The 24,211-nt window shown below is 41.8% G+C and overlaps 1 protein-coding gene across 1 annotated transcript in view; it reads left to right on the forward strand.

Annotated features, from left to right (window-relative positions):
- The window catches only part of LOC137597162 (protocadherin Fat 3-like), a 137,962-nt gene that overhangs the window by 85,186 nt on the left and 28,565 nt on the right, over window positions 1–24,211 (forward strand). Inside the window, exons 8-21 of the mRNA XM_068318131.1 lie at window positions 4,061–4,203; window positions 5,235–5,510; window positions 6,344–6,554; window positions 6,700–9,428; window positions 9,541–10,912; window positions 13,334–13,530; window positions 13,786–13,939; window positions 14,106–14,339; window positions 15,509–15,898; window positions 17,772–17,986; window positions 18,434–18,571; window positions 20,773–20,916; window positions 21,452–21,649; window positions 22,814–23,615. Of these exons, the coding sequence (XP_068174232.1) occupies window positions 4,061–4,203; window positions 5,235–5,510; window positions 6,344–6,554; window positions 6,700–9,428; window positions 9,541–10,912; window positions 13,334–13,530; window positions 13,786–13,939; window positions 14,106–14,339; window positions 15,509–15,898; window positions 17,772–17,986; window positions 18,434–18,571; window positions 20,773–20,916; window positions 21,452–21,649; window positions 22,814–23,615 (7,203 nt within the window). The remainder of the gene's footprint in view (window positions 1–4,060; window positions 4,204–5,234; window positions 5,511–6,343; window positions 6,555–6,699; window positions 9,429–9,540; window positions 10,913–13,333; window positions 13,531–13,785; window positions 13,940–14,105; window positions 14,340–15,508; window positions 15,899–17,771; window positions 17,987–18,433; window positions 18,572–20,772; window positions 20,917–21,451; window positions 21,650–22,813; window positions 23,616–24,211) is intronic.

Here is a 24,211-nt window from a genome sequence, read left to right on the forward strand (position 1 = left end):
CACACAAAAAATGTGTCCAAGACAGCGGCGCAGCACGCCACGCCAATGAGCAACGCTCGTCATGAGGGGGTTCAGGTGGCCTACCCCGGGAAATTTTTTAGAAAATGGGGTTGTTTTCCTGCATTCTGGTGCATTCTGAGGGCACCACCACCACCAATATCATTGGTATGCCATAGTCTAGTTTTTTTGGGTTTTTTCTAATTCGATACTATGATTTTTCATTTCAATTTAAAAAGGCATGAAATATAGCAAGCGAGGTGATTACATATTTAAACACATTTCTGGTTATTCCTGCCAGTCATAGGGATTAAAAGTCTAAGACTACAAAATGTATTGATAATATCTTCCATTTACTTTCTGATCAGTCTATCACCACTCCTACCCCCTCTCAGCATTCACCATTTGTTGTTCAATTACAATTTTAACACAAAAGCTACTATAAAACACTCTATTCTAATTTTCTTTTGATCGATCGTCCTCGCTTTGTCGTACACCAATTCACGGGTTTAGCTTGTAAAAATAGAATCTTTTTTTTCATTGGACCCGAGTGCATACTTAATGATCGGGAGGGTTCGGGTCACTTTGGCTATTTGCGTCAGCATGCGCGTTGCCTAGTGAGAGAAAAAGTTCGTTTTCTTATGTTATCGCACTGGGATTTTCGCGAGTCCACAAAAGTTGCCTAGCGAGAGAAAAAGTTTGTTTTCTTATGTTATCGCACTGGGATTTTCGCGAGTCCAAAAAAGTTATAAGTTTTAGCCTTTTTTTCCAAAAAATAAGAACACAGGCTAAAAAACTTGTAGCCACTCTGGAATTTACTTCACCTATGGCGTAGTGGCAATCGGCTAGCACAAGCCCAGCAACTATATGTATAGCAGTAATTTCCAGTCATACAATATACTTGATTAGTCTTTCATTCTCTGAGAGAATAGAAAGGGAATGCAGAACAACAAATTTAGGACTGTGTAGACTGTGTCGTAAGCATCGGGCTCGACGACCCAATCCCCAGACAAAGAGTCTAGCTCTAGGGACATGGAATGCCACCCTGTTGGGGGGAAAGAAGCCAGAGCTTGTGAGGGAGGTTGAGAGGTACCAACTAGATGTAGTCAGGCTCACCTCCACTCACAGCTTGGGCTCTGGAACCCAAACCCTTGAGAGGGTCTGGACTCTCCACTTTTCTGGTGTTGCCCAAGGTGAGAGGCGGCAGGCTGGTGTGGGCTTGCTTGTAGCCCCACAGCTCAGCTGTCATATGTTGGAGTTCACCCCGGTGAATGAGAGGGTTGCGTCCCTGCATCTTCAGGTTGGGGACAGGTGTCTCACTGTTGTTTCGGCCTACGGGCCAAATGGCAGTGAGGAATACCCGGCCTTCTTGGAGTCCCTGCGAGGGGTACTGAATAGTGCTCCAACTGGGAACTCCATTGTTCTCCTCGGGACTTCAACACTCATGTGGGCAATGACAGTGAGACATGGAAAGTGGTGATTGGGATGAACAGCCTCCCTGATCTGAACACAAGTGGTGTTCTGTTATTTGACTTCTGTGCTAGTCACAGTTAGTCCATAACAAACACCTTGTTCAACTACAGGGATATCCATAAGTGCACATGGCACCAGGACATGCTAGGCCGGAGGTCGATGATCGACTTTGTTGTCATATCATCAGACCTCCGATCGCATATTTTGGAAACTTGGGTGAAGAGAGGGTCAGAGTTGTCAACCGATCACCACCTGGTGGTGAGCTGGATCCGCTGGCAGAGCAGGGGGCTGGCCGGACTCGGCAGGCCCAAACGTGTTTTGAGAGTCTGTTGGGAACGTCTGGCAGAACCCTCTGTCAGTGAGGTCTTCAACTCCCACCTCTGGGAGAGCTTCTCCCAGATCCCGCAGGAGGCTGGGTACCTTGAGTCAGAGTGGACCATGTTCTCCACCACCATTGTCGAAGCGGCTGCTTGTAGCTGTGGTCGCAAGGTCTCTGGTGTCTGTCGCAGCGGTAACCCTCAAACCCAGTGGTGGACACCGGAAGTAAGGGATGGCGTCAAGCTGAATAAGGAGTCCTATCTCTTGGTAAGTTGTGGGACTCCAGAGACAGCTGACAGGTACAGGCAGGCCAGGCGTACGGCAGCTCGAGTAGTCGCGGAGGCATAAACTCGGGTCTGGGAGGAGTTTGGGGAGGCCATGGAGGAAGACTATCGGTCAGCCTTGAAGAAATTCTGGCAAACCATTCGACCCCTCAGAAGGGGAAAGCGGTGCACAGCCAACACTGTTTATAGTAGAGGTGGAGAGCTGCCGACCTCGACTGAGAATATTGTCGGCGGTGGAAAGAATACTTCAAGGATCTCCTCAATCCCACTACCATGTCTTACACAGAGGAAGCAGAGGCTGAAGTCTCAGAGATGGACTCTTCCATCACCCAAGCTGAAGTCAAACAGGTGGTTGCCAAACTCCTAGGTGGCAAAGCACCGGGGATGGATGAGATTCGCCCTGAGTACCTCAAGCCTCTGGATATGCAGGGACTGTCATGGTTGAAATGCCACTGTAACATTGCATGGTAGTCAGGGACAGTACCTCTGGATTGGCAGACGGGGCGGTGGTCCCATTTTCAAAAAGGGGGACCGAAGGGTGTGTTCGACCTATAGGAGATCACACTCCTCAGCCTCCCAGGGAAAGTCTACTCCAGGGTACTGGAGAGGAGGATTAGACCTATAGTTTTACTTGCAGATTCAGGAAGAACAATGTGGTTTTCATCCCGGTAGCGGAACACTGGACCTGCTCTACACTCTCCATGTAGTGCTCGAGGGTTCATGGGAGTTTTCCCAATCAGTCCACATGTGTTTTGTGGATCTGGAGAAGGCATTTGATTGTGTCCCTCGTGGTATCTTGTGGGGAGTGCTTCAGGAGTATGGGATTTGCGCCCTTTGCTGAGGGGTGTCCGGTCCCTCTATGACCAAAGCCAGAGCTTGGTTCGCATTGCTGGCAGTAAGTCAGACCTGTTCAAGGTGCACTTGGACTCCGGCAGGGCTGCCCTCTATCACCGGTTCTGTTCATATTTTTTATGGACAGAATTTCTAGGCGCAGCTAGGATCCGGAGGGAGTCCAGTTTGGGGACCAAAGAACTTCATCTCTGCTTTTTGCTGATGATATTGTCCTGTTGGCCTCATCGAACATGTACCTTCAGCATGCACTGGGATGGTTTGCAGCTGAGTGTGATGCAAGTGGGATGAGGATCAGCACCTCTAAATCCGAGGCCATGGTTCTCGACCGGAAAGGGCAGTGTGCCCTCTTCAGGTCGGTGGAGAGTCTATGCCCCAAGTGGAGAAGTTTAAGTATCTTGGGGTCTTGTTCACATGTGAGGGAAGGATGGAACGTGAGATTGACAGACTGATCGGTGCAGCTTCTGCAGTGATGCAGTTCCTGTATAGGTCTGCTTGCTAAAGAAGGAGCTGAGTCGCAAGACAAAGCTCTTGATGCAGTGGTCAATCTACGTTCCTACTTCCAATGGTCATGACCGCAAGGACAAGATCCCGGATAGAAGCAGCTTAAATGAGTTTCCTCCGCAGAGTTATTGGGCACATCCTTCGAGATAAGATGAGGAACTCAGTCACCAGGGTGGAGCTTGGAGTAGAGTCGCTGCTCCTCCACCTCGAGTGGAGCCAACTGAGGTGCCTCGGGCATCTGTTCCGGATGCCTCCTGGACGCCTCCCTGGGGAGGTGTCCTACTGCATGTCCCACTGGGAGGAGACCTCGGGGAAGACCTAGGACACGCTGGATGGACTATGTCTCTTGGCTGGCCGGGGAACACCTCGGGCTCCCTCCAGTGGAGCTGGAGGAGGTCTCTGGGGAGGGATGTATGGGCATCCCTGCTGAGACTGTTACCCCCGCGACCCGGCCCCGGATAAAGATGGACGGATGGATGAATGAATGGATGGATTCACATGACTGAAATCCTCTGTTGCCTAGCTTTATGTGTGTGCATGTTCATGTACTGCAATTGTTATGTTTCAAGGTATCTTTTCAAGATTTAAAAATGTCTAAAACTTCCTTCCTCCTCTCTGACCTTCATCCTACGGAGTAGGTGGGGACAGCAGCAGTGTGTTTGACGTAGAGAAGTCTGTGGGCACCATCATCATTGCTAAGCCTTTGGATGCAGAACAGTGCTCCTTCTACAACCTGACAGTGCAAGTCACAGATGGAACCAACACTGCATACACACAGGTATTGCATAATTTTATCATTTGGAGGCATACAGTCATTTACCTTAGTAAACACAAATATACTGTATGTTGAAGAATGAGATGCATAATACGACTACTACTAGTAAAACTACTACTACTACTACTAATAATAATAATAATAATAATAAATAATAATAATAATGATAATAACATTAATAATAATGATGATAATTATCAAAAAAATCATAAATAAAATAAAATTTAATTAAAAATTGTAAATATGGAAGGGTGAGTGGGAGAGAGAGGGATGGGGTAGACCAAAGGAGAAAAATAGGGATCCCAGCAATTGTGCACAATGATCAGTGAGATTATAGCACCAAAAATGCAGAGTGATAAATGCAATCTTTATGATTAGCACGGCTCAGTAATCGGTCATATAGTTACATCATGATCTATTTTACCCAGACAAAGCCTCTTGCTTATTGGGAGATAGCTGGACAATTCTTCCGTCCATTTTTCAGACTCGGTCCACAGTTTCCTGACAGCATTTGTTGTTGTGGCAAGATAGTTGTGGCAAGATCTCACACCTCTCCACTGCCAGTTAACACTCCGGAATGTTTTGGCCTTGAATGTTTGGCCTTGAACCGGTTATCATCCGGTCCCCAGCCCAAGACTTAGTGGACTGAGGGGGGAAGAAGGGGAGAAGAGGGCATCTCTTGGGAGATTCCGGTTTTTATACCTTGGTTGACCCTTCAGGGGGGAAGTACAGCGTCTTTCAGAAATTAGTGGTACTCATCCAAAGAGAGCAGATAGTTTTCGTGAAGGAATTTATCACCCGGGTATAATTTTTTCATCTTAGAAAATGCAGCCTGTCTAGTATCAGCATTTAGTCTCGTTTTCTGGCCTTATCAGATCAATAATCTAAGACTTTCTATTTCATGTTTAATGATTTTTCTAGATTATAGTTTCTCTCTGAAATCAAGACAACATTGCATGAAAGAAATAGAAATCAATCCTCATAAAATAAACAAATTGTCACCTTCCAGACCTTTGTGTTTGTTATTGTTGCAGGTTCACATCATGGTTATGGACAACAACGACAATGCTCCCATCTTCTCTCAGTCAACATATGTGATCACTATTTCTGAAGACACACCACCTGACACTGAGGTTGTCCAGGTTTTGGCTTCAGACCGTGATGAGCATCACCATCTAACTTACTCACTGCAGAGCTCTATAGACTACAATAGCTTAAGTCTGTTCCACATCCACCCCACACAGGGTGTCATCTATACTGCTCAAAGGCTTGATCATGAGGCTTGTTCCCAGCATATCCTGACTGTTATCGTAAGCATTTGTCTTCTCTCATATAGTGAATTATACATCTAAAAGTTTTTCTTAATATGTGTGACCCCTTAAGTGTCTTTTTCAGGAAGTCCAGGCATTCCTGTATTTATACAGCAGAATTATAGTTCCATTTGATACCTCTATAACATTTATAAACTTATATCTGAAGTTTAGTTGCTATAACAGTGGCACGGTGACAAGAACATTAACATGCTCTATAAAATATTAATAAAACAGAATACAATGATTTTCTAATTCTTTTTAACATAACAATATATTCATTTATTGACCTCATCAGCCTCATTGAATTTCATAAATAGAAGATTATTCTGATTTTTATTCCAGCCAGAGGAAACAAAAAAGTTGTGACAGGGATGGCAAATGACTAGTTAATGCTCGCATACATATATGATTTGAACATCCCATTGGTCAACAAGTTAGTTGGTGACACATGGTAGTGTCATCCTGAGTATAAAAAAAGGCATAGTCAAACAAAGATGGGGAGAGATTGAACACTACTAAGTGAAAGAAAACTAGAACCAAAGCAGTCACAAACCAACATCCCTCGATACCCCTGACTTCAAAATTCAGGGGTGATCAAAGCTAGTGCTCTGACCTACTCTTACAGATCAAAGCACTTGCTTTGATCTATGGTCTCACTCTATAGTTTTTAGTCTTGTGGGTTAAACTAATGATCTTCAGTGGCCAGAACAAGAACCCCTCAAACGGGTTTTAATTTTTTTAAGAGCCATACCTCTGTTTGATATGTACATTATCAAGAGAGCTAAATGCAACCTTCAAGACTATACTCTCATTGTATCTATTGCCCACAGGTGAAGGATCAAGAATTTCCTTACAGAAAGAACCTGGCTCGTGTGTTTATAGAAGTAGAAGATGTCAATGACCATGTGCCAATCTTTACTAGTGAGCTCTATGAAGCCTCTGTTTATGAGTCAGCAGCAGTAGGATCAGCTGTGGTCCAGGTCACTGCCCTGGACAAGGACAAAGGTGAAAATGCAGAGCTACACTACTCCTGTGAAGCAGGTATGCTTTTCTAACAATGGTTGCTTTTTTATATCCACCACTTGTTTTATACTTTTCGTTCCTGTAAATTATTCTCTTTACAATATGTACCAGGTCGTTAATTTTTTTTAATGGTTTTTGTTTCTTCTTTGTCATTTACCAACAGGGAACAACGGAGATACATTTAATATTGAACCAGTTTTGGGCATCATCACTGTTGCACGTCACCTGAACTTGGCCAGTATTGGCCATTATTTCCTCACTATCAGAGCTACTGACAAAGGCTACCCTCCCCTGTCAGCTACCACAATTGTGCGTATTGCTGTAACTCTTTCTGACAATGCCAGTCCAAAATTCCCTCAATCTGAATATCAGGCTCAGATCACAGAGAATGCGATTGTGGGGACCTCCGTTGCCTCAGTTTGTGCAGTCAGCCAGTCAACCCTCACCTACAACATCAAACAGGGCAATGTCAATCGGGTTTTTCAGATAAATCAGTACAGTGGAGTGATTACAACTCAAAAGTATCTTGACTATGAGACTACACCATCTTACAACCTTATAATCCAGGCTACCAATATGGCTGGTATGGACTCGAATGTCACTCTATTAATTCAAGTAATAGATAAGAATGACAACTCACCAGTTTTCCAGAAGTTTCACTATCATGGCAGCATCAGTGAGGCAGCACCAATTAACAGTGTGGTCTTGAACTCAGATAACTCACCTTTAGTAATTAAGGCCACTGATGCTGACAGCAACCAAAATGCTTTGTTGGTCTACCAGATTGTTGAGGACACTGCAAAAAAGTTCTTCACAGTGGATGCAGGAACAGGTTCAATCAGAACCACTGCTAAATTAGACCATGAGACATTGTCAACATTCCACTTCAGTGTTCATGTAAGGGACAACGGCCAGCCACATTTGACAGCAGATAGTCCAACTGAAGTCACAATACAAGTGATTGACGTAAATGATTCACCTCCTAGCTTCACCCAAAATACCTATGAATCAGTTTTGCTACTACCCACATATATAGGAGTAGAAGTTTTGCAAGTTTCAGCTATAGACCCTGACAAAGATATCAATGCAGAACTCACCTACTCTTTGACTGAAGGTGCACCGGAACAGTTTAACATCCATTCCTCCAACGGGGTTATCACTGTCAAACAGAATGTCTTCTCGAAAGAGCGTTTTCAATTCAGTGTTCAAGTTTCAGATGGAAAGTTCTCCACCATGGCTTTGGTGAAAATACTAGTCCGAGAAGCTCTGGACTCTGGTCTCAGTTTTAGCCAGAGCCTTTACTTATCATCTATTCAGGAGAATGTTTCAGATATCACAACAGTGGCTGTGGTCAATGCTGTGGGAAACCATCTAAATGAGCCATTAAAGTATACCTTGTTGAATGCTGGTACAAACTTCAGAATCCGCCCAACATCTGGTGTGATTCAAACTGTTGGCATACCTTTGGACCGTGAAGAGCGAGAGTTGTACGAACTTATTGTTGAGGCAAGAAGAGAGCATGACCATCTGCATGTGGCAAGAGTTATGGTTAGAGTCCAAGTTGAGGACGTAAATGACAATGCACCTGTATTTGTTGGACTTCCTTATTATGCAACTGTTCAAGTCGAAGCTGAGCCAGGAACACCGATTTTTAGAGTCATGGCAGTAGATAATGACAAAGGTGTGAATGGAAAGGTGTCCTACTACCTCAAGAATGACCATGATCACTTTGAAATTGACTGGCAGACAGGTAGTCTCAACCTCAAGAGGACTTTTGAGTCTGACTCGTCCAACGTGGACTACCAGATGGTGATATATGCTAGAGATAGTGGTTATCCACCTCTCTCATCTATTATAGAGTTCTCTGTAACTGTTGTCAACAAAGCTATGCCTGTCTTTGACAAATCATTTTATTCTGTATCTGTGAATGAGGATGTGGCTGTGCACACCCCTATCATTGGCATTAATGCCACTAGTCCAGAAGGTCAAAATATAATCTACACCATTGTTGATGGAGACCCATACATTCAGTTTGACATTGGTTTTGATACTGGAGTCATAAGTGTCATCCACTCTTTGGATTATGAAGCAGCAACATTTTACCACCTAACCATCAGAGCTACAGACTATCTGACTGGTGCCAGGGCTGAGGTGGATGTAGATATTGTTGTACAGGATGTAAATGATAACCAACCTGTTTTCCAGAAAATGTCCTACAGGGTAGTTTTGTCTGAAACAGCCATGATTGGAACGCCAGCACTTCAAGTTATTGCCACTGACAAAGACTCAGAAAAGAACAATATTGTCCGCTACCAGATCTTTTCAGATGTACCGAACAGCACAGACTACTTTCACATTGATAGTAGCAGTGGCTTAATCCTTACCGCCCGTACGCTAGACCATGAAGTGATCCAGAAGTATGAGTTCACTGTTAAGGCCACTGATAATGGTTTTCCGCCATTGAGTAGTGAAGTGTCAGTCATGGCCGTAGTGAAGGACATCAATGATAATCCTCCAGTTTTTAACCAACTTCTTTATGAAGCTTATGTGAATGAATTAGCACCAAGGGATCATTTCGTAACCTGTGTTCAAGCCTCAGATGCTGACAGCTCAGATTTTGACAAGTTGGAGTACAGCATATTGTCAGGAAATGAAAAAAATAATTTTGTTATTGACAAAAAAACAGGGAGCATTATATTGTCAAGCCATCGTAAGGAAAGAATGGATACTTCATACAGCCTCAATGTTTCAGTGTCTGATGGAGTGTTCACTAGCACTGCACAGGTCCATGTAAAGGTGTTGGCAGCCAACCTGTATAGTCCAGTTTTTGGACAGAGTATCTATGAGGCAGAATTAAAGGAGAATTCTGCTGTTGGAACCAAAGTTCTACAGGTAAGTGTTTTGGGGGTTATTTATACTTATCCTTAATGCAATGTCTTAGAAACGCACTATTATACTGTAAAATACTCTTGTCTGTACGTTTTTTTAAATTTTTTTATTTCAGGTCAAGGCAACAGATGCAGATCTTGGAGTATTTGGTCATATTTCTTATTTCTTTGTGAATGATGTGGGAAAGGACAAATTCAGCATTGATATAAGCGGTCAGATAACCACGCTGGAAAAGCTTGATCGTGAGGACCCAGGCAACAAAGACATTGTTTTGACAGTTGCCGCACAAGACCCGGGTGGATATGTCTCTTACTGTGCTGTACAACTCACGCTTTTGGATGAAAATGATAACGCACCTCATTTCCATGCCACAGAGTACAGGGCTTCCGTACATTCTGATGTGGCTGAAGGTTTTTTGGTTACACAAATTCAGGCTTTTGATGCTGATGATGGCACTAATGCCAAAGTGACATATTCAATTTACAGTGAGGCACATGTCCCTGTGGCAGATATTATTGAGATAGACCCAGAAAATGGTTGGATGATGACAAAAAACAGTTTTAGCCACTTGAGGAACTCCATCTTGTCTTTTTTTGTGAAGGCTGTGGATGGAGGACATCCAGTCCGACACGCTCTCGTTTCTGTCTACATTCATGTCCTTGGTCCTGATGCCTTCATTCCTGCTTTTGGCCAGCATCAGTACAAATTTAGTATGCTGGAGGATACCCCAATAGGCACCCCCATAGGGAGAGTCCACCTCAATACTCACCCTGGATATGCCTCACTATCTGCTACCTTTGCCCTGGTTAATGGAGAAACCAGAGAAAACAACTACGGTGGTGTGTTTGTGGTTGAAAAGGAAACAGGTTTAATCAAGCTTGATAAACTTTTGGACCATGAGATGATCAGAGGATACTTCTTCAGAGTCACTGCCACTGTACAACAGGTTAAACTGGATTCCGTTAGTTCTGTCAATGTTGAAGTCAAAGTGTTGGACATTAATGACAATAAACCAGTCTTTGAGGCAAGCTCCTATGAGGCTACAGTAATAGAAGGGATGCCCACTGGAACTAGAATCATCAAAGTCCAAGCATTAGATTCAGACTCGGGGGGCAGTGGTCAGGTTACATACAGTCTTGGGACTTTTAGCCAGCCAGAGAGGTATTCAGACACATTGCTTAGTACATTTAGTATTGACAGCAACACAGGCTGGATTGCTACAAATAAGGACCTGGACCATGAGACCAATCCATCCTTCACATTCACAGTGGTGGCCTCAGACCTTGGCGAGACCTTATCCCTTTCCAGTACCTGTACTGTTATTGTATTAGTGTTGGACATTAATGACAACCCACCAAAGTTCCTTGAGCAACACTACTTTGGTTCGGTTCAGGAAAGTGACCCACCAGGGGAAGTTGTAGCTTTGCTGAACACCAGAGATGATGACAGCTCTGCCATTAACAGACAAGTCAGCTACCACATTACAAGTGAGTACCGTTCTATTTGTCTGTTATTGAACTGCATCTTTGTACCAAAACAAAAATATTAATACACACCTAAGCTGGGCTTGCACTAGGAGGTAGTATGACTAAGCCACTGTGGCTCAGTGTAAAAGAATTTAGTAAGCCACAAAACGCCACATTCTGTGTCCAAGACAGCGGCTTGCTATAATAGCAAGTAAAACTTACAGGTAAACATTGAATAATACCAATAATTAAATTTATTAAAATCAAAGTGTCTCAGTCAAAGTTAAAATGTCTTGTAGTCCAAGTAAAACCTACAAATGAATATTGAGTAATATTTTGAATGACTGTATCTTCACATAGTGAATGCAAGTTTTCAATTGTTGGGGGGTGTAAAACCACACTTGTCGTAAGGGGTGGGGGGATACCCCTCTACAGGGGGGTTCCGGGGAGGCCCCCACTGGAAATTTTTTAGAAAATGGGGTTTTCATGCATTCTGAGGGCAAAATCTTCTATTCAGTTTACCTACAAAAATACACTAAAGTCAATAGTTCAAGCTTAACTATCTTTATTTCTGTCCTACTTTATGCAGGTATAAATGTGAGATTCAACAATTGAAAACTTGCATTCACTATGTGAAGATACAGTCATACAAAATATTACTCAATGTTTACTTGTAAACATTTTAACTTTGACTTAGACAACACCATTGGTATGCCATAGTTAAGTTTTTGGTTTTTTTTAAATTCGATAATTAGATTTTTCATTTCAATTTAAAAAGGCATGAAAAATAGCAAGCGAAGTGAATACATATTTACACGCATCGCTGGTTATTCCTTCCGGTCATAGAGATCAAAAGTCTAAAACTACAAAAAAGTATTGATAATATCTTTCATTTACCTTCTGATCAGTCTGTCACCACTCCTACCCCCTCAGCATTCACCATTTGTTGTACAATTAGAATTTTAATGTGAAATCTACTATAAAACACTCTAAAACACTAAAAACACCTCCCTAGGGAGGCGTCCAGCAGGCATCCGCACCAGATGCCCAAACCACCTCAACTGACTCCTTTCCACGCGAAGGAGCAGCGGCTCTACTCTGAGCCCCTCGTGAACAGCAGTGTTTCTAACCCTATCTCTAAGGGAGACACCAGCTATCCGCCTGAGAAAACCCGTTTCAGCCGCTTGTATCCGCGATCTCGTTCTTTCGGTCATGACCCATCGCTCATGACCATAGGTGAGGGTAGGAACGAAGATTGAACGGTAGATGGAGAGCTTTGCCTCTCGGCTTAGCTCCCTCTTTGTGACAACAGTGCGGTAAAGCGACTGCAATACCACTCCTGCTGCCCCAATTCTCCGTCCAATCTCACGCTCCATTGTTCCCTCACTCGTGAACAGGACCCCAAGATACTTAAACTCCTTCACTTGTGGAAGGACCTCATTCCCCACGTGGAAAAGACATTCCACCGGTTTCCTGCTGAGGACCATGGCCTCAGATTTGGAGTTGCTAATCCTCATCCCCGCCGCTTCACACTCGGCTGCAAACCGGACCAGTGAGCGCTGCAGGTCACAGGCTGATGACGCAAACAGGACCACATCACCTGCAAAAAGCAGTGATGCAATCCTCAGGCCACCAAACTGTAAAGCCTCCTCACCACGACTACGCCTCGATATCCTGTCCATGAAAATCACAAACAGAATTGGTGATCCTTCGCATCCCTGGCGAAGGCCAACAGCTACTCGGAACAAGTTTGACTTACTGCTGAGAACCCGAACGCAGCTTTCACTTTGGGCGTACAGGGATTGGATGGCCCTGAGGAGAGGCCCCCTCACCCCATACTCCCGTAGTACTTCCCACAGTATATCCCTGGGGACTCGATCATACGCCTTCTCCAAGTCTACAAAACACATGTAGACTGGATGGGCATACTCCCAAGCCCCCTCTAGGATCCCTGTGAGAGTAAAAAGCTGGTCCGTTGTTCCACGACCAGGACGGAACCCACATTGTTCCTCCTCAATCTGTGGCTCGACAATCGGCCGGACCCTCCTTTCCAGCACCTTGGAGTAAACTTTCCCAGGGAGGCTGAGGAGTGTGATGCCCCTGTAATTGGCACACACCCTCTGGTCCCCCTTTTTAAAAAGAGGAACCACCACCCCAGCCTGCCACTCTTTCGGCACTGTCCCAGACTTCCACGCAATGTTAAAGAGGTGTGTCATCCACGACAGCCCCTCAACACCCAGAGCCTTCAGCATTTCCGAGCGAATATCATCAACACCCGGGGCTTTGCCACCGTGCAGTTGTTTAACTACCTCGGTGACTTCGCCCCGAGAGATTGACATTTCCATCCCTTTATGTTTATACTGCATGTTTAGTATCTTCGTCAGTAATTTTGCATCTCTCTACCTCTCTGTCTGGCTGTCGCCCTGTCTGTCTGTTATCCAGGTGGGAACTATCGTGGTGTATTTGCCCTGGGTCTGGTTCAGGGTGAATGGAAGATGTATGTGAAGTGGCCTCTGGACAGAGAGGAACGTAACCTTTACACAATCATTGTTACTGCCAGTGATGGACTATTTGTTTCCCAAGCCACAGTGGAGGTGACGGTGGTAGACACCAATGATAACAGTCCCATCTGCGACCAGGTGATATATAAAGCTATGTGTTGCTTGTTTTCATAAAAACCAAAAACTGTACATAGTCATGGTGGAAGATGTAATCAGGTAGTTTTTGATGATCTGTGGACATTACATATATTTGACTCAGCTGTGGATGAAGCTTAAAATTTTTGTCATTTCCGTTCTCATTATCTTTCTATTTCTATGGGGTGTCTGTGTGTGTGTCTTCATATGTATGTACGTATGTGTGTGTTTGTGCATGCATGTATTTTATGTCTGCAGACCGTGTACACTGCCTCCATTCCTGAAGACATCCCAATCAACAGTGTACTATTGAGATTTGGAGCTACGGATTCAGATATGAACCTCAATGCCTGGATTCAATACTCCTTACATGGGCCTGGCTCTCAAGACTTCAGTATGGACCCAGACACTGGTATGAAAAGACAAAGCTTTTCTTCTCTGAACTTATAAGCCTCACTTGGAGTCATTCCAATAAGGAATAAGACTAAGTCACTAACTTCACCACAATTAGTGGAAATTATGTTTTAGATAACATCCCATTTGGTCTTTCTCTACTGTGTTGTTTCTAATCTGTACAGGTGAGGTTAAATCATCTGTGACTCTGGACCGTGAGGGAACACCTAACTACCGCCTGATTGCCCAAGCCACAGATGGTGGTGGGCAGTTGTGCCGGTCTGAGGTGCAACTAACCGTGACTGATGTAAATGACAATGCACCCATTTTCACCCTGCCACGGTACACTGCCAGTGTCTATGAAGACACCATCCCAAAAGCCTTGCTCACTCGCATTCAGGCCATCGACCCTGATGAAGGTAAGATTATTGTACTTTTAATATTACTGATAGAACTAGTGTTGTTTAATGGTGATTTGTGCATTAAATACTGCTTTACTAAATGTTTTTCATATACAACCCTTCAAATATTAAATATAAGATGCATCGATTTAAGGTTAAAAGATGAGTGGTGATGAGGCGGCAGTGGCTCAGTGGTAAAAAATACCCAAAAAAATACCCGGAGGTGAGCTGACAGTGGGAGGTGTCAGCTCACCTCCGGAGCACTGCAGAGGCACCCTTGAGCAAGGTGCCGTCCCCTTTACAAATTGCTCATTTGAGGCGCACCAAGAAGGAGCTGCCTGCCACTCTACCTCCCCTGCATGCCTACAGGCCCCCTTGTGTGTGTGTGTGATACAGGGGACTGTACTCACAAACATATATGTATGCATGCGTTTGAATCAGTAGCTAGAGTGTGCGTTCTTAATTTCCCTTCGGGGATCAAACCAGTATATAAAATTAAAATTTAAAAAAGAAAATGATACTGATTTCTTAATCATATATCACTCCAATGAATGTGTGTGGGGATAATTCAATTTGAACTAATTATTTACACTTTAAGCAACTTAAAGCTACTAGAAATATGACTACTGCTACGACTACTTTTCACACTGCTACTACAATAAAAGCAATAGTACTGCTGTAAATTTCAGAAATCTTTTGGCAAACTTTCCGTATTGGAAAATGTTAGCCAATGATCGAAGTTAGGTGCAAAGCCTGATGACATACAGTAGTTTCCTGCTGATCAACTCAGTTATCTTTTTCTGTTGAAACCCCTTTTGTGTACAGGGCTTTGTTTTTTGTTTTTTTTTGTTTGTATAGTCTTTGCTCAATTAAATGTACATATGTATATGGTGATAACAGCACTTTGGTTAACACTCAACAATATTTTTGGTTGTGAATATGAAATTTAACAGAAATAGTTGCATGTAGAACTTAAAGATTAGTTTATAAGATAAGTAGCATTCAATCACCTATCAACTCCTTATTTTGCTGTGGTTGTCACATTGGATAAACAACTAAAGGCTCTTAGGGAATATCATGATTCCAAGACTTCAATCAAATTTAATCACAGCTATGATCAAACTGTAGAAAAAATATTTATTAATAAGCCACCTTATGAATACAGCACTTTTCTTGGTCTTCAACAGGTCCAGGTCGTACAGTGATTTACTCCCTGACTGACTCTGCAGGAGGGGCCTTTTCGATTGATCAGTCTTCTGGTATTGTGATTTTGGAGAAGATTCTTGACCGGGAGATCAAACCAACCTATCAGATTACTGTCCAGGCATCAGACTTGGGTTCACCATTGCCCTTGTTCTCATTAGTCAATGTCACAATCACTGTGCTGGACATTAATGACAATCCGCCTGTATTTGAACATCGTGAACAACTTGCATCAGTGCCAGAGGATGTGGGAGTAGGAACAGAGGTTCTAAGAGTTTTTGCTTCCAGCAAGGACATTGGGACTAATGCTGAAATCACCTACAGCATTCGATCAGGAAATGAACACAAGAAGTTCCACGTTCATCCTAAGACTGGTGAGATTGATGCAATCATCCCTCATTTGATTCGCAAAAGTTACAAAAACACTACAAGCTGTCCAGCTGCAGATTCTTCTCTAGAATCAACTCCTCTGTGGAGGGCGAAGAATATATACCTATTCAGTGTTCATTTTTCAATGAAGGCATAGTTTCAAGGTCTATACAGTTGTGAGTTGAGTTGTGATGTTTGGATATTCTTTATTTCTTTATTGTTTATTTGTTTACTTATAGTTTTCATCATTGTCTAAGCCTGGTATATGATAGTTGTAAACCTAATTTTGTATTCCTAATCATGACACAGAATCTAATCATGAAACAGACAAGAATCACAGTTGGTCCACATCAGGATTAACATTCTTAAATATAACACCATTTAGAGAGACACCAAAAATTTCTGAATCAATGTGAGCTTTGTGTCTTGGACTTTGGATTTTTAACAAGTTTCTCAAGAAACCCAGTTTTGAGGAGGACCAAAAAATAGGCTAGATTACCAGGAGGAGAAGCACGTTTGTCACAGGACTCGACTGTTTAACTTTGCTTAAGTGCTTTCTAATTAATATATTAATTACCGGTATAAAATGTTAAAGCATACATTGCTGCTTTTCTACAGGACTATCTCATCTTGGTATATGTTTAAAGAGGTCACTAGTTTAGACACAGAGGTAAAACCAAGGGAATACTGATTGTCCTCAGTTTCATTTCTTGAAGGTGTCACCACCACTACGAGCATGATCACCTTCCATAATCAGGAACCCTGGCTGAATGAAAGGTCTTATCTATGCTGAAGGCCAGGTGTGCTGGCCAGGGGTGCTGGTGCATTCAGGGCAGCTTGATGGCGATTCTATTATCAGGAAAAGAAGGGAAGCACTTTGAAAACCAAGTTTACTAGTTATCTTACAGTAGGCTGTAAGATTGGTTATAAAAAGTGATATCAAACCCCACATTGGCATAAACCTTTTCTTTAAAAAAAAGAGCACAGAATTTTAATAGCAGATAAATTATGTCTGTGTATGAAACCCGTGCTACACCCCTTGGGATCAATACTGAGAAGGTACAGACACTCGCCTAGCTGAGAGGCACCACCAGTCCTCTTTGCAATGTCTACAGTTGATAAATCACACAAATTCCGAACTGCTTTCTCCTCACCAAAAAACCTCTAAACTGATTGTTGTTCTGCAGTATTGAGAGTTTGATCCTTGGTTATTTTACCAGCAGTATTTTGTAATTAGTGAGTTACGTGTGTTCAACCAGTTGGACAGAGGACATTGAGAAAAGTTAGGCAGTTTGTGTGTATAACTTATAATAAATGATTGGCATGTAGGCGAACCTTAAGTGTTGCATAAGTGGAAGTGGTAATTTCAGGTATTTGTGTATGTTGTTGAATGACAACTGGTGGTTATAATAGTGTTAATAACAGTGGAGAGAGCAGACATATTTGCGGTCTTCTGCATTTTAATGTGAAGAGCACTTAAGTTAATAGATTGGTAATTGCTAATGCTGGGGGCAAATTGTATAAAGCCTGAATACATTTAGTTTAATCCACTGATTTCAATCCAAACTTTCATCATTGTGAATAGGAAAGTTCAAATTACAGAGATGAATGCTTTCTCTGTTTAATGATTGTATGGATGTGATAGATGCATAATATTTGATGAGTGTCTACCTTCGATGGAAGTAGCTTGATTGGATTGGCATTCAGTTTTAATTGTATGCCCAACACCGTGCATGCTCCGATTTTTCACTAGGGCCCATTCAAAGCTGCTTGCATCTTTAATTACACTTGCTTCTCTCTCATGTAATAATTTAAAATATACAAATTATATTTTTTAATATACATCTTTCTGTTCTTTTCTCACCTCAACTTCCTTAGGTGCCATTGTAGTTGCTCATTCTCTGGACTATGAGACCTGCAGAGACTATTTCCTGACGGTGGAAGCACGTGACGGTGGTACACCACCACTAAGTGCCATCACAACAGTAAACATAAACCTGACGGATGTCAATGACAATGCACCCATGTTCAACTTTGATGTCTACACTGCAGTGGTGTCAGAGGATGCTCCTGTAGGAGAGTCTGTAGGCCAGGTAAATTCTAGTGTAATCCTATCTAAAGGACTTGGTCGAAAGTCCATGACATATTTTGACTGTCTTTCCGTTTTGCTAGTTAAAGGGTACATAAACTGGAGACTCTTGATTATTCATAGGTGTGTCTTGAGTGTACAGTAAATCAAACTCACAGTGTCACCTCTCATTTGAAAGCCCTTTAAGATCCACATGCTATTTTAATGGCTCTTCACTTTGCTGATGGACCGATATGTTTGATTAGTTTAACTTCTGCCCTCATTGTCTCCCAAAGTACATATCAGTGTTTACATGTACAGTGTATAATCCTTGATACTCAACTGATCAGGAAATAGGGTGCTGTTTTTCTTACGAGTCTGTGTAATAAACTTGTGATGCACCTGGATTTCAGTCTGTGGATCTAGATCTATAAATTTTATCACTCACTCTCTTGTTTGTTGGTCCTTGTAGGTAATAGCAGAAGATGTTGACACCCATGTTAATGGAGCAATTCTCTACTCCATCATCAGTGGAGATCGGGGAAACCAGTTTTTCATTGACCCACTCAGTGGGTTCATCAGAGTCAACAAGCAACTGGACCATGAGACAGTGAGAACATTCACACACCTCTGAAGGAAACAAATATAACAATGTCCAAAGCAGTGGCAGGTGTGAAAGAGAGGTGAAGAGGAAAGTACATGCAGGGTGGACTGGATGAGAAGAGTGTCAGGAGTGATTTGTTATAGAATGGTTGAAGGGAAAGTTTAAATTGGTGGTGAAGCCAGTTATGGTTTTTGGTTTAGAGACAGTGGTAATAACCACAAAGACAGAAGACGGAACTTGAGGTGGCCAAGCTGAGGATGTTGAGGGTTTCCTTGGGAGTGACCACTGGACAGGATTAAGAACGAATATATTTGAAGGACAGCTGATATTGGACAGAATGGTGGGAAACTGAGAAAGATGAGATTGAGATAATTTGGACAAGATGGAGAGATAGGAGAGATGATCACTACGTAGGGAAAATAATGCGGATGATGGAGCTGGATGCAACAGGAAAAGAGGAACACCAGTGAAGAGGGTTATGGATGCAGTAAGGAAGGACCTGCAAAGCAAATAATATCAAAGATAATATCATTCACACAATAACATATTAATATCAGAAATTTCACATCAGTGGTCAGCTAACATTACATCTTGTGCATTCACAAACATTAGCATATTAGCATCACCATCAGCATAGGCATTAGCTGAACAACCGTAATTATAAACGTCGCAACAGGATACAAACTAAACAACAGTAGCAGTAGATTGAACAAACCACAGTTGAGACATTTATTTTGTTTGTATGTACATAAAGTCTGCATACACATATATATATATATATATATATATATATATATATATGTATATATACACATTTCTATTATGTACTAATGTATGTATGCATTTAAATGAATATAAGTAAGATTTATTATTTAGATATATTTATATTCATGGTACAGTACTAGAATATGTAATGACTGGTTTCTGAGAAGTCTTGTGCAATAAGTACAAATTCAATTTTTTTTTTTTTTTTTTGCGGGGATGGTATTTAAAATTGTACTGTTCTAATATCTCATATATGGTAAAATAGCCCTCCCAGAGTTAAAAGAAGTCCCAGATTCTATACTATGAATCACAGTTTATCTGGAGTTAGTACGTCAGTCATACTGCTCAACCAATACATAGGATATACTTGATTGATGGTCGAGGCTTCAAAAGTTCAGGCTGTCGCAGACCAATAGCCAAATCAGAGCAACAGCTTTTATCCATGAACTTGAGCTTGACAACTTTTTTTCCAAATTGCTATTACTATTTCTGAAAACCTGCAATATTGAAACATTTTAAAATAGTTGTATTAATTCTGTTAACTTTTAACATAGGAATCTAATGAGTGACTTTTAGATAATCGGGTGTTACTGAAATGATTGAAAGATATGTACTGATAAGACAGCATTGTGTTGTCTAATTATTTGTTAAGAGTTTGGAATTGCATAACATCGTAAATAACTTCACAGGTCAAGAACCAAATGTAATCAGTTTGTATGATTTACACACATGTAAATCATACATGTTTTTATCTCATATCAATTAAAAAGAAAACAATGAATTGAGGCAAACAATAAAATTATCATCCATAAATTATAAAAAAGAAAATTTAGAAACATTTACACTACAATGATCTTTCCCTGCAAACTGACGAAACATTAGAGATATTTTAGGTTTAATGTTTTTGATGTTAAATTGAAGAAAGCAGATAATCTTCTTTAGCTGTTGACTTGCTTTCAACTGGTTTTAGTTTGAATGGTGATGGGGGGGGGGGGTTTGTTCACACAGTATATTGATGTCATTTTTCTGATCTTAAGTCTACTTTTACTTGTGGAGTACAAATGTAGTTGTGAATGGTATAATGGGGGGAAAAAATCCCAACACTATAAAAAGCTTTAAATGAAACAGAATTTTCCTATGCAGGATCACTATTAAATACTCAATGCAGACAATTTTTACAAGATAAATCTTAAAGAAATATGGTACAAACACATAAATATGTCCTAACACTTTCATTCTCAGGATAACTTAACACCATAAAATTCCTGATCCTTTGCCCATCCTCTACTGCCACCCTTGAACAGTATTACAATGATGATGATGATGATGATGATGATGATGATGATAGGGTTCAGAGAAAATGTTGTTACCGTAGGTCTAATCACTAATTTGGCCCATGTTTGTTGTGTGGTTTCTGTATTTTCCATTCTGTGTCTTTCTAGGTTACTCACTACTCTTTGACCATTAGAGCTTTGGATAGTGGAACTCCACCAATGTCCTCCACCATGATGGTCAACATAGACATTTCTGACATCAACGACAATCCTCCTACATTCTCCCCAGGCAATCTCACTGCTGTCACGCAGGTATGCTGAGTGACATGATTGAAGACTGAAGCCCCACAAAACAAAAGAGGACATTTCGACCTTTTCGACAATATTATGTTTGTATTAGAACCACATATGAGCTAAGGCTAGATATCTATCTTATAAAAGAGTGATTACTCTGACTAGTACCAGTTCCGAGTCAGAAGCACAAAGGCTTATGGGAATGTACAAATTTAAAAAGTGATGTGTAAATGTTTTTGTGGAATGTGGACTTGTAGGTTTGTGTGGCTAGAACAGTTTTGGTTTTAATAGTGATGAAACCACCCTGATTGAGACTTCTGGTGGGTTTGGTTATCCAGCCGAGAGAGTGAGATTGAGATTTTCTGCCATTTTCACATTTATTGCGTTTCTTTTCTTCATTTAACATGACTGCTAATATTTGTCACGTGTACTAAATTTTCAAACCTTTTGATTTTCAATGTACAGAATACTACTTGACATATTTGTCATTTGATATAAATTAGTACTGTGCCGCATTACAAAATTCCCTTATAAAAGTATTCCTTCCCCCAAGGAAAACAAACCGATTGGAACCAGCATCCTGCAGTTGTCAGTCGTAGACGTGGACTCCTCTCAGAATGGCCCACCGTTCGAGTTTGGCATCCTGTCAGGAAATGAAGGTGGAGAGTTTGCTTTGGAGAAAGATGGAACACTGGTGGCTAATCAAGTGTTCAGCAGGGCCATGGCCACTGAATATGTTCTTCACATACAGGTAAAAACTAATGTCTTTTTGATATTTTTTAATATCAAAAAGAAATGATCTTTTTGGACTACAAATGGATATCTTTTTGGTATCCATTTGTAGTCCTTCTCTAGTAATCACTATGAATATCTTAAATAAGAGATTAACTTTAATTAAAATTAATATATTCTTCTCATGATCATTACCATTAAGAAGGCATCCATTGCTTGTTCATTCTTGGCAAATGGAAGCTCTAATTAAAACTAAAGACAAAGCAGGAGAAGAAATTTTCAAAAAAGATTTAGCAGTCAGAGAGGGGGTGACGAAAAAAAATGGCTTTAAAAAACCCATTCTACTATCTAAGCCCCTGGAACAAACTCCTGAATAAGGTGTCTGTTAAGGTTCCCTCTCGTTTTTTTCTTTGATCCTAACTACATTAGGCTTAGAGTTAGCATCACAGCTCAGTCTGACAATTTTTTTTACACTGCTCAGTTCCACAGAATGCTCAGAAATATTTAATAGATTCAACCCCAAAATAGCACATCACACCATTTAAACAGGTAAACTAAAAAGGTTGTTCCTAGACACAGGAAGTCAAAACATGGCAATGTTCCAACCTGCACAAACAGACAGTAGTAGATTAACCTACTTGCCTTACCATATTGCTGCATGGCCAAACTTCCAGATAAACGACTTCTTGGACTGACAACACTTGTTATAAATTCTCTTTTTGCAGGCTTAGTCAGTGAATAACGCAATCTACAATCAGGGAACAAAAAAGAGTACTGGTACTCATATTTTGTAATATTAGCAATTTAAGGTATTGTAATCACATGAACATGAAGACTGCATATGGGCTGTACTTGAAAAGCCAGAATCAAGGTATGTGTTTGTTTTATGGAAGTTGTGCATCCTGTCATTCCACTGCAACCAAAAACTGGCAACCCTCTTTAGGTTAGGGAAATGCTGTGTATTAACTGTCTTCTGTTTGCTACACCACATTGAAGAAATCATAAACCAGGCAGGTACACTGAGCTGTGTTTTAACACTTATCTCCACAGGCAATATAATGTTGCTATTATTTAATTGTATCATAGCAGTGCCTTGTCAGATTGACTCTGATCATAACAGATTGACTTTACTGATCTTTTTGTCATCTCTTTTGTTTCTACCTGTTCACTGTTTTCCTTCCAGGTGACAGACTCAGGGAGGCCTCGTCTGTCCTCCTCCTCCATGCTGACTGTCAGGGTAATTGAGGAGAGTCTTCATCAACCAGTGGCTTTGCCACTAGAGGTTCTTATAGTTACTATGGAGGACGAATTTCCTGGTGGTATTATTGGTCAGCTGCACGCAACAGATGCTGACCTTTATGATGAGCTTACCTTTGGTCATGCCCCTCCAGCCCAGCGCAGTCTTTTTAAAATAAGTCCTCGTGATGGAAAGATCATTGCTTTAGGGGGGTTAGATGCAGGCAGATACTCCCTCAATGCCAGTGTCAGTGATGGCCAATTTGCTGTGCCTTTGCCAGTGAGCGTACATGTGGAGCAAGCAACGCCAGAAATGCTGCGAGAAGCAGTAACAGTACGTTTTGAAAGCGTGACACCACAAGAATTTGTTGAGTTGCATCTAAAGAGTATGCTAAAGGTGCTGCAGCAGGCTTCGGCTTCACCACAGCAAGATGCGGTGCACCTACTCAGTTTGCAACCAGTTGGTGGCACACAACAGCTGGATATGCTCATTGCAGTGGAAACGGAAGGGATTGGCTATTACAAGGCAGCGTATCTCACCCAGAAACTAAGTGCATCACGACGGCAGCTGGAAGAAGTCCTCAGAGTGTCGGCCATCCTAGATAAAAATTGCTCAGGACTAGAGTGTCGGGGAATGCGATGTGAACAGAGCATAGTCCTGGACTCACACAACCTGGCCACATATAGCACCCCACAAGTCAGCTTTATGTCACCACGATTCCACCGGACCTCACGATGCACATGCAACGGTGAGTGCTTCAACCTTGTAAGTGTTCCCATGTTTTGTTTCCAGCCTTGGGTCTCATGTGGTTGTTATAAAAAGTCTTGATTTCCTGAATTTACATAGCATAGCATACTGTACATACAGCTAGAATATTTGAGCAAGAATTTAGTAAGAGTTTTGGATGCCTGCCCTGATGGCAGCATGCATTCTAATATTCTTCTTCTTACCCTTTTGGCTTTTTCCTTCAGGGGTCACCACAGCGAATCAGTTGCCTCCATCTAATCCTGTCTTCTGCATCTTCTTCTCTCACACCAACTACGTTCATGTCGTCTTTCACTACATCCATAAATCTCCTCTTTGGTCCTCCTCTAAGCCTCCTAGAGGCCTAGAGGAGGACCAAAACTCAGGGCAGTTCAAAACTCAGAATTCTTCTACCAATATATTCTCTATCTCTCCTCTGGACATGTCAAAACCATCTCAGTCTGGTCTCTCTGACTTTATCTCCAAAACCTTTAAAATGCGCTGTCCCTCTGATGTACTCATTCCTGATCCTATCCATCCTGGTCACTCCCAAAGAGAACTTCAGCATCTTCATCTTTGCTACGTCCAGCTTTGTCTCCT

The sequence above is a fragment of the Antennarius striatus genome, chromosome 6 (genome assembly GCF_040054535.1).
Source record: "Antennarius striatus isolate MH-2024 chromosome 6, ASM4005453v1, whole genome shotgun sequence".
Taxonomy (NCBI): domain Eukaryota; kingdom Metazoa; phylum Chordata; class Actinopteri; order Lophiiformes; family Antennariidae; genus Antennarius; species Antennarius striatus.